The following is a 10,865-nucleotide window of genomic DNA, read 5'->3' on the forward strand; positions in this document are numbered from 1 at the left end:
CTCGTGTAGATTTCTTGAATTAGGCCATGCTTTTATTACCTCCAACTTTGATGGATCCATTCAAATATCATCTTGAGAGATAATATGACCTAAGTATTGAATCTCTTGAAGGAAAATTTTGCTTTTCTTTTGATTGAGAAAAAGCTTGTTCTCCCTCAATGCTTGAAAAATCACTTGGAGATGTTGCTTGTGTTCCTCCAAGGACTTGGAGTAGATGATGATATCATCAAAGAACACTCCAGTGAATTAGCGATAGGATCTAAATATTTTTTCCACTAAACAATTGAACATGGCTGGTGCATTAGTTAAGCCAAAAGGCATGACTAAATATTTATAAAGACCAAACGTTGTACGAAACGCGGTCTTTAGGATATCTTCATCCAATATCCTTATTTGAGCCACTTCTAAGGTGAATCCTACTGAAGTAGGTAGAGCCTTGTAGCTTATCAAACAAATTGAGAAATCTTTTTTTGATAGTGATATGGTTTAGTGCTCTATATGTTTTTTTTGTGTTCTAAAGCAAGATGCTTTGTCATTACATTGGATTCTCCTTGTAATTGGATACACTCTAGTAATACATGGAAGTCCTCTTAAAGTAGAGTGCACTCCATTACAAGTCCCTTAGAATAGAGCAAGATCCATCACATAGGATTCTCCTTATAATAGTATACACTGGAGTAATATGTGGAAGTTCCCTTAGAGAAGGGTGCACTCCGTGTACAAATAATTTTCTTTATAGCATCAAATTGACACATCTTTGTTTTAAAATAACCTTTGAATTATATAATAATACAAATACACATCATACTAAAAGGACATCATCTGGCCATAAAAAGGATCATTGTCAACCTTATTTAATGTTATCGTCTTGACACATACATATGAAGGACATGATTTGTCTCAAGATCACTATATTGATTTACAATTGTGTTACGGGTATAATCTCTCTTGTCTCTTGAATACAACCATCCAAGTAACCATGGAATAATCGTTTCTTGCAAGAATCTTTGAAGCTGCTCAGGTGTTTGCCTCCACATATTTGGAAATATAAGATATGTTCCTGGCATATTCCACATCATCCTATATGGACTATCATAAAAAATCAAGGTATTCTTTGCATCCAAGTCCTCAAATGTCATAATAATCAATATCTAATTCTCCTAAATGATTTTCTCATATTAAACTGATCATTTAATGTGGGGAAGTGCCAAGGGAGAAAAAGCTAGAATATTGGTTAAGTTAGCAGACCGGCCACAGTAGGGATCCAAAGGAGGGAAAATAGGGATCCAAAGGGGGGGCCATCTGCAAAAGAGCCATGTGAAACAACGGGCTAAAAAGACCCTAAGGTTCAGCCCATTAAGACTTCCAAAATGCTAAGGTTCCAAAATTCAAAGGTTGTGTCCAAAGGTCAACCTTAGGGAAAATTGGATGCTTAGTGTGTGTCCAAAAAGTCTTTCTACATCCCTACATGGGAGGGGGCGAGCCCCAAAGCTAGGGGATGAGAGAGAAAGCCACACACACACACACAGGCTCCCTTTACACAAAGGGAATGAGGGACACATGGCAGCTCCCTAGGCCAGATGCCCACAAGGTGTGCCCAATTCCTATTGGAAGACCCTTGAAGTGGACCAATGAGAATTAAGCTAGAGTAAATCTAGTTTAATTAATTTAAAAACATTTAATAAAAGAAACCAATAAGAATTAAGTGTCCTAGAAGACTATTGGGCAGTCTCCCAAGGGGTCCAATGAGCATTCAGGAGCCCCATGGCTTGCCTGATTCCTATTGGCCAGGAGGCAAAGGGGTCCAATGAGAGTTTAGTTTAATTATTTAATTATCTAAAGCTCTCACAAAAGGGGAAAGGGGGACACATGTCAGAAGGCTATCACTTATGCTGCTTAATCCCTATTGGCTTGACCTGGGGAGGTCCAATGAGGCAAAAGCCAGACTAACATAGCAGCTAGGGCTCGCCCAAGAGAGGGAGGGGGCTGATTTTTGCTTGGCATTGACACACACACTCTCACACTTGACCATGTGTGAAGGGAAAATACTCTATCTCCTCCCAAGCTTTAATGGAGAGCTCATCACCTACTCCAAGCTTGTGAGATAGAAGCCTACATCAACACTCTCTTGGTATGTGGATGCAAATCCAACCAAGAGCCAAGCTCAAATGCATGCTCATCTTCTCTACCAAGCTAATTACTAAGCTAAGCTATGCTAATATGAGTGATTATGTGAGGAGATGTACTTCTTTCTCGTAAGATACTTCTTTTTCCTCTCAATCTACTCTCATACCCTGCTAGCTCTCACCATCTTCGAAGGTGTGTGAGGTCTTGGGTCTGAGAACGGGGATAATTCAAGTTGTGTTTGATTAAGTGTTTTGCTTGGTGTATGAAGCTTCCATCTTCATTGCACTAGCTAGTCTTGAAGGAACACAAAGAATTGTATTGTACAATGTCTCTCTTGATGGGAGAAACCATAATACAAAGCCTTTTGGAGGGGGGACCGGCTCCATGCAAATCCGGTCCTCAACTGTTGTCAATAGCTTAATTGCTCTCTCTTTTGAAAGTATTGTCGATGCTATCTAACTAGGTGTTATGCTTTTTGTTGCTCTCTCTCCACCCAAGCACTCTTGTAATTCTCATTAGGAATCAACTCTAATGAAATGCTCACTATGTTCATGCTAATTTCCGCTACACATAAGATTTTAGGCCATTAAATGTTACATTGGTATCAGAGCTCAAGGTTTCTCTTTTCTTGCTCAAGAAGGGAGGTCCTCAAGCTAGCTACAAATGGTTGGTATTATTAATTGCCTGTGAGTAAGTAGAATAGGGATTTTTCAGCCTTGCAGTGCACCTGCCTTTGTGCAGTTAACGGGGCATCACCGTCGAGAGCTATGGTCTTAATAGTGGAGTCCTACGGGGCTTGCCTACGGCTTAACCACTATTGAGCTATTAGAAGCTTGACAGGAGCCGGTGCTGTTTTGGTGTCGAAAGACCCTCTCTTCTATTCCTTGCAATTAATGGTATTCGAGCCGCGGGTACAGTAGCTTGAGTGCTTTTTCTAAAGGGGTAAAGAGGAGTAGCAACTAGGGCTTGAAGTGCCAAAGTACACCTAAAAAGTTTACACCTAAAAGTTGTTAGAATGGCTGACAATAGTAAAGAGAGTGAAATTAATGTTGATAACTTTGATTTTGCTCATGAGCAAGCTACTAATGATGCTTCAATGCTTGTTAATTATCTTGTTTCTAGGCTTCAACAAGCCATGGGCAATCCATCTCTCCAAAGTGAAGTGCAACGGCAGCTCCGTGCTCACGGGATTCTCCAAGCTCATCACCATGACGAGAGAACACCTAGGAAGCCTCCTTGTGAGACTACCAAAAGAGGTCTCTCTCCGATTCGGGAAGAAGAAGAGAATCCATATGAAGGGCTCAAGAACTTACTTCTTGATGATGCATCTCCTTCCCAAAGGAGAACTCAAGAGCCCCCACCGAAGGAACGAGAAAGAAGCGAGTCTCCCACCACCTCGGCGGAGATGGCTCCACGAAGACGGCGGGCTAAACGCTCTCCCTCACCACCAAAGCGGAGAAGACCATCACACTTTTCTCCACGCCATAATTCAAAGAGGGATGATAAAAAGCAAGAGAAGAAAAAGGCGAGAAAGAGGACACCCTCTTCTCCATCTTCTTTATCCTCTTCCTCTTATGAAAGCTATGGTGAAGACGACAAAGATCAAGACAAGAAAAAGGCGAGAAAGAGGTCACCCTCTTCTCCACCTTCTTCAAATTCTTCATCTTCTGAAGAAAGTGATGGTGCAACTTTTGAACCATCAAAAAGAAGAGGCCATAGGAAATCCTATGCCGCATGGAAGAGGTCGTCCAAGCTGAAGAAATTCAAAGAGGGAGGGAAGAGCATCTCTTTCCTTACCTATGATGGCACCTTCGGTGCTACAGACAAAGTTTTGGCCTTTATCCAGCAATTCGATGCGGCGTTTGGAGATGAGGGCTTCACGGAGTCCTCTAAGCTACGCCATGTAGCTATGCACTTTCAAAAGTCCGCCAGACAATGGTGGTCTAGCCTACGAGCCAACGGTGAAGCTCCACGAACATGGAAGGCTTTAAGAGCTTCCATTATGAAGCAGTTTTTGGCCACCGATGCCAAAGACAAAGTACTCACCGAATGGCGAAGTTTAAAGCTCTCTCCCAATGAATCCATCCACAAATATGTAGACAAGTTTTGGGACCTACAACTCAAAGCCACTGTCTTCAAAAAGTTGGATTTTGGAGAGCAAAAGCAACAATTTTGTGCGGGCTTAACCGAAGAAATGGCGGAGTATGTCAACTCCCAAAGGCCACGTACCATATCGGCGGTAATACACCATACTATGGTGGCCTCGCGAATCAATTTCCAAACGGGGGGTAAAAGAAATAATAAGCCCCCGAAAAACAAAGGTTCCAATGAGCCTAAGGGGAAGGACAATGTCCAAAAGTCTCCTAAGGGCAATTCCAACAAAGCTAAAGAGAAGGGAGTTTACAAAGGAAAGAATAAACTCTCTCCTGAAGAGCTTGAGCGTTATCGTAAAGATAACCGGTGTTTCAAGTGCGGCGAACAAGGGCATGCGTACCGCGCTTGTCCCCAAAAGAACAACCGCCAAGATCCTCCTAGAGCTTCTTTGGTTGAAATCCAAGAGGAGGAGATTCACCAAACTTACCACAAAGGATCTCCTCTATGCCATGCTTGGGGAAAGGTAAGAGAACATGATGCTTTTATTCTCTTTGACCCTGGTTCTACTCACAATTTTATATCTATGGAGTTAGCCACCAAGCTAGGCATAATCCTACGAGATGGGAGATATCCTACCCGCAGACAGTGCCTTCAAGGGGCAAGAAGCTTCAGTCACTCCCTTAATCGGGAAATTGAGGCTTCATGTCCAAGGCTATGTGGACAAAGAGGACTTCTTTATCTCTCCTCTCAAGCATGAGGATAAAATCCTAGGGGCACCATGGTTTGATCGTTTGGCTGCCCATGTTAAATTTCCTGAAAGGAGAATCTCCTTTAAGTTCAGGGAAAAGGACATGTATATAGATGCTAGGGAGATGGGTAACACCATCCCCATTGTACATACACCAGCTTTCAACAAGTCAATAAAGAGCTCTATTTCCGTGTACATGATTTTTGTTAAAGATTCTCAAAATGAACCTAATGCTTTAGCAAAAGAAAATAAAAGCAACCAAAAGGAATTAGAGTTATCCAATTTTCTCAAGGGGTTTCAAGATGTCTTTATTGACGACATCCCTTGTGAGCTACCTCCTAAACGAGGTAATGACGACCATGCAATTGAACTTCTTCCAGGAAGTTCACCGCCTAACAAACCTCCTTATAGAGTTTCTCAAGCTCAACAAGAGGAGATTATGCGGCAAGTGCATGAGTTAATTGAGAAGGGCATGGTTAGGCCTAGCTCATCTCCATTTTGCTCACCTGTGCTATTAGTGCAAAAGAAAGACGGCACATATCGTATGTGTGTCGACTATAGAGCACTAAATAGGATCACTATCAAGAATAGGTTTCCCGTTCCACGGGTAGAAGACCTATTTGATAAGCTACAAGGATCGACCTACTTCAGTAGGATTGACCTAAAAAGTGGCTATCATCAAATAAGGATAGTTGATCAAGACATTGTAAAGACCGCATTTCGTACTACATTTGGTCTTTACGAATACATTGTCATGCCTTTTGGCTTGACTAATGCACCAGCCACATTTAACCGCTTGATGGAGAAGCTGTTCAGACCTCATCGAACCTTCACTGGAGTGTTCTTTGATGATATTATCATCTACTCTAATTCATTAGAGGAACATAAGCAACACCTCCAGGTAATATTTCAAGTTTTAAGAGAGAATAAACTTTATGTTAATCGAAAGAAAAGTGAATTTTTCTTGCAAGAGATTCAATATTTAGGTCACATTATCTCTCAAGATGGAATCCAAATGGATCCATCCAAGTTAGAGGTAATAAAAGGATGGCCTAAACCAAGGAATCTTCATGAACTAAGAAGCTTTATAGGTATGTGTGCATACTATAGACGCTTCATAGAAAAGTTCTCACAAATTGCGGGACCATTACATGACCTAACAAAGAAAAATGTTAGGTATACGTGGTCTGCTAAAGAGAACAATGCTTTCGAAAAGCTTAAAGAAAAGCTTATCTCTCAACCTGTGCTTACACTACCGGATCTCTCAAAACCATTTGAGGTCCAATGTGATGCTTGTGGTGATTGCCTTGGGGCTGTTTTGCTCCAAGAAGGGCACGCCATAGGCTATGAGAGTCGAAGGCTCGATCCTGTTGAGCAAGCTCTAGGCATATACGAAAAAGAACTCCTTGCAGTTCTACATGCCTTAGACTCATGGAAGCACTATTTATTGGGGACTCCTTTCATTCTGCGAACGGATCACCAAAGTCTTAAGTACTTCATGACGCAGACCAAGCTCTCCGACAAACAAATGAGGTGGGCAAATTTCCTTTCGCAATTTCATTTTCATATTGCTCACATTGCTGGCAAGCATAATCAAGTAGCCGATGCACTCTCAAGACGACCGAGAGTGAATGCGGTTTCCATAGCAACCCACAATGATCTATCTTTAATGATAGATGAGTATGCTATTGATCCCGATTTTAGAGATGTGATTTCAGCCCTTGCATTAGGGAAGAAAGAAGAACCATTTACTTTACAAGATGGTTATCTTCTCTATGGCAATAGACTATGCGTTACTAACTCACTACGTGAGAAAGTAATGTATGAATCTCATGCTCCCCCATATGCGGGGCATAGAGGGATTCAGTCTACCCTAAAGGGAATTGAAACATATTTCTATTGGCCTACCATGAAAGTGAACATACATGAGTATGTTTCCAAATGCGTGGTATGTCAAAAGACAAAATTTGATAGAGGGAAGCAACTTGGATTGCTTCAACCCTTGCCAATCCCTAATTCACCGTGGGAGAGCATATCCATGGATTTTATCTTTGGATTGCCTAAGTCTATCCATGGGAATACGGGAATATGGACGATAGTAGACAGGTTCAGTAAACAAGCTCATTTTATACCTGTCAAAAAGACTATCAAAGCCCATCAAATGGCAACCCTCTTCATTTCACAAATTTTCAAGTACCATGGCTTGCCAATGTCCATAGTGTCGGATAGAGATCCTAGAATGACCAGTAATTTCTGGAAGGGTCTCTTTGAGAATTTAGGAACAAGGCTAAACTTCTCTTCGGCCTATCATCCACAAACTAATGGCCAAAGTGAAATAGCTAACCTAACTATTCTCGATCTACTAAAAGCCTATGTAACGGAAGTAGATCAAAGATCCCAATGGGAGAAGTACTTACCCTAGTAGAGTATGCTTACAATAACACTGTACATACTTCTACAGGAAAAGCACCTTTCGAGGTAATTGAGGGAAGATCAAAAAGTCCCTTGCTACTTAAGGTACATGGGAAGATCTTCGCTGCAGATGAGTATAGCCGAGACCTACAAGAATCTTTCCAAAAGATTAAGGATGCTATCTCTATCTCACAGCAAAGGCAAAAGGCTGCTGCTGACAAGCACAGAAGAGCCCAAGCCTTTAAAGAAAACGATTGGGTCTTGTTAAAGTTTCCCAAGGCTCGATTAAGGCACACTACGGGCAAGAATCCTACGGGCCACCAAAAGTACTATGCTAAACTAGCAAAAAGGTACTATGGTCCCTTCCAGATTCTTAGGCCAATCAATGAGATGGCCTATCAACTTAAGTTGCCCAATCATTGGCTCATACACAATGCTTTTCATGTGAGCCTCTTAAAGCCTTACAAAGGAGAGCCACCTCAAGAACCAACTATTGAAGACCCACCGGAGATCGAGGACCACGAGGAGGTGCTGCAGCCCGAGTCCATTCTCCGACATGAAGACAAGGTATTAAGAGGCGGTAAGACTATCCGACGATATCTTATTAAGTTTAAGAATTATCCTTTTGAAGATGCTAGATGGATGCAAGGCATACAATTAAAGGATAACCTAAACCTTGTCAATGCTTACAATGCTTCCCAAGAGTAAGCAAATGTACAAAATGTTAAAAATGAACAAAATTTTTTGTCTTATAAGACTCTCTTTTTCTTGATTTGTGCACAAAAATGAAGTAGTATGCATGCTTAGATCAAGTTTGTGGAGACGACGTCTCCCAAACACCAAGTAGAGCTTGTCACTCTACTATGGAAGACTGATAGGACTAATGTGCAGACATGCTTGCGGCAGCCTCAGGCTCTCAAGCGCCAAATGGACTAGTCATCCATTATGGAATGATGTCGTAGGGTAACATAGGGATCCTCTACCCGCTAAGAAAAGGACTCATGCCTATGCTTTATCTTCTCTACACCATAGTCGAGGACGACTATGATTTCAAGAGAGAGGTAATGTCATAATAATCAATATCTAATTCTCCTAAATGATTTTCTCATATTAAACTGATCATTTAATGTGGGGAAGTGCCAAGGGAGAAAAAGCTAGAATATTGGTTAAGTTAGCAGACCGGCCACAGTAGGGATCCAAAGGAGGGAAAATAGGGATCCAAAGGGGGGGCCATCTGCAAAAGAGCCATGTGAAACAACGGGCTAAAAAGACCCTAAGGTTCAGCCCATTAAGACTTCCAAAATGCTAAGGTTCCAAAATTCAAAGGTTGTGTCCAAAGGTCAACCTTAGGGAAAATTGGATGCTTAGTGTGTGTCCAAAAAGTCTTTCTACATCCCTACATGGGAGGGGGCGAGCCCCAAAGCTAGGGGATGAGAGAGAAAGCCACACACACACACACAGGCTCCCTTTACACAAAGGGAATGAGGGACACATGGCAGCTCCCTAGGCCAGATGCCCACAAGGTGTGCCCAATTCCTATTGGAAGACCCTTGAAGTGGACCAATGAGAATTAAGCTAGAGTAAATCTAGTTTAATTAATTTAAAAACATTTAATAAAAGAAACCAATAAGAATTAAGTGTCCTAGAAGACTATTGGGCAGTCTCCCAAGGGGTCCAATGAGCATTCAGGAGCCCCATGGCTTGCCTGATTCCTATTGGCCAGGAGGCAAAGGGGTCCAATGAGAGTTTAGTTTAATTATTTAATTATCTAAAGCTCTCACAAAAGGGGAAAGGGGGACACATGTCAGAAGGCTATCACTTATGCTGCTTAATCCCTATTGGCTTGACCTGGGGAGGTCCAATGAGGCAAAAGCCAGACTAACATAGCAGCTAGGGCTCGCCCAAGAGAGGGAGGGGGCTGATTTTTGCTTGGCATTGACACACACACTCTCACACTTGACCATGTGTGAAGGGAAAATACTCTATCTCCTCCCAAGCTTTAATGGAGAGCTCATCACCTACTCCAAGCTTGTGAGATAGAAGCCTACATCAACACTCTCTTGGTATGTGGATGCAAATCCAACCAAGAGCCAAGCTCAAATGCATGCTCATCTTCTCTACCAAGCTAATTACTAAGCTAAGCTATGCTAATATGAGTGATTATGTGAGGAGATGTACTTCTTTCTCGTAAGATACTTCTTTTTCCTCTCAATCTACTCTCATACCCTGCTAGCTCTCACCATCTTCGAAGGTGTGTGAGGTCTTGGGTCTGAGAACGGGGATAATTCAAGTTGTGTTTGATTAAGTGTTTTGCTTGGTGTATGAAGCTTCCATCTTCATTGCACTAGCTAGTCTTGAAGGAACACAAAGAATTGTATTGTACAATGTCTCTCTTGATGGGAGAAACCATAATACAAAGCCTTTTGGAGGGGGGACCGGCTCCATGCAAATCCGGTCCTCAACTGTTGTCAATAGCTTAATTGCTCTCTCTTTTGAAAGTATTGTCGATGCTATCTAACTAGGTGTTATGCTTTTTGTTGCTCTCTCTCCACCCAAGCACTCTTGTAATTCTCATTAGGAATCAACTCTAATGAAATGCTCACTATGTTCATGCTAATTTCCGCTACACATAAGATTTTAGGCCATTAAATGTTACATCAAACATCTTCCAAATATTGCTCAAGTTTTTATGATAAACCCTTCTAAATCCTAACATGATGTTTGGATTTTGGCAACACTTGTTACTCATAAAGATCTTGAACTTGCTATAATGCTTTGGGAAACATTTTTGTGTGATGTGTTGCACTCTTGTTAGGTTATAGCAACTCCATATCCACAGCTCAAAGTATTCACCACAAAAATCCAAGAACATTTCTGCGTCTAGGCGCACCGCATGATAAACTTCATCTTTGTCCTCCACAAGATGCATGTGTTGAGCCCAAGATGGCATAGAATCTCTATGTTTTGTTTCAACTGTCTTCAAAAGCAGTCCTTCAAGGTCCAAACAAGCACTCTTTTGATATTCTTGACAGGAAGTGGCAGGTGACAAGGAGGTGATTGATATATACGACAAGGCCTTGGATGAGGTTCGTTGGGTGATTCAAAACCTTCCTTCAAATCATGCCTACAGATAGTCGACCCACTTTCTTGTAGTGATGACTCTGCAATTGAAAAACAAGAAATTTATATGTTTCAAAGAATACAAACAGTTTCTACATTTTCTACATTGTGGTATTATTAGATGCCAAAGTCCATCTTCAACTTCCTCATTGCTATAAACAAATCCCAATTGAAACCTTACAAAGGTTCACCATTTCTCCAAGTTATGCTTCTTTGAAGCATGGAGAAAAGTAAGGTCTACCACCTGGCTAGGCTAGGCTCCAGGCTAGGCTCCACTATGAATGAGAAAAAAGTAAGATCTACCATAGGTCCAAACTAGGATTGATGATGAGGGGTCTCTTGTTTCAAGATCTACCACTTGTCC

At 41.6% G+C, this 10,865-nt stretch overlaps 1 protein-coding gene across 1 annotated transcript; it reads right to left on the bottom strand.

Moving 5' to 3' along the window:
- Positions 1-860: 860 nt before the first annotated feature.
- Positions 861-10,340, bottom strand: LOC147432205 (uncharacterized). The gene is made up of 2 exons (XM_086491898.1): positions 10,038-10,340; positions 861-1,127 (listed from the first exon to the last, which is right to left on the bottom strand). Exons 1-2 carry the CDS (start codon positions 10,329-10,331, stop codon positions 861-863), a joined length of 561 nt encoding a protein of 186 aa, XP_086348024.1. The 5' UTR covers positions 10,332-10,340.
- Between the last annotated feature and the right edge of the window lie 525 nt (positions 10,341-10,865).

Source organism: Adiantum capillus-veneris, chromosome 20 (genome assembly GCF_014529385.1).
Source record: "Adiantum capillus-veneris isolate H3 chromosome 20, ASM1452938v2, whole genome shotgun sequence".
Lineage (NCBI taxonomy): Eukaryota > Viridiplantae > Streptophyta > Polypodiopsida > Polypodiales > Pteridaceae > Adiantum > Adiantum capillus-veneris.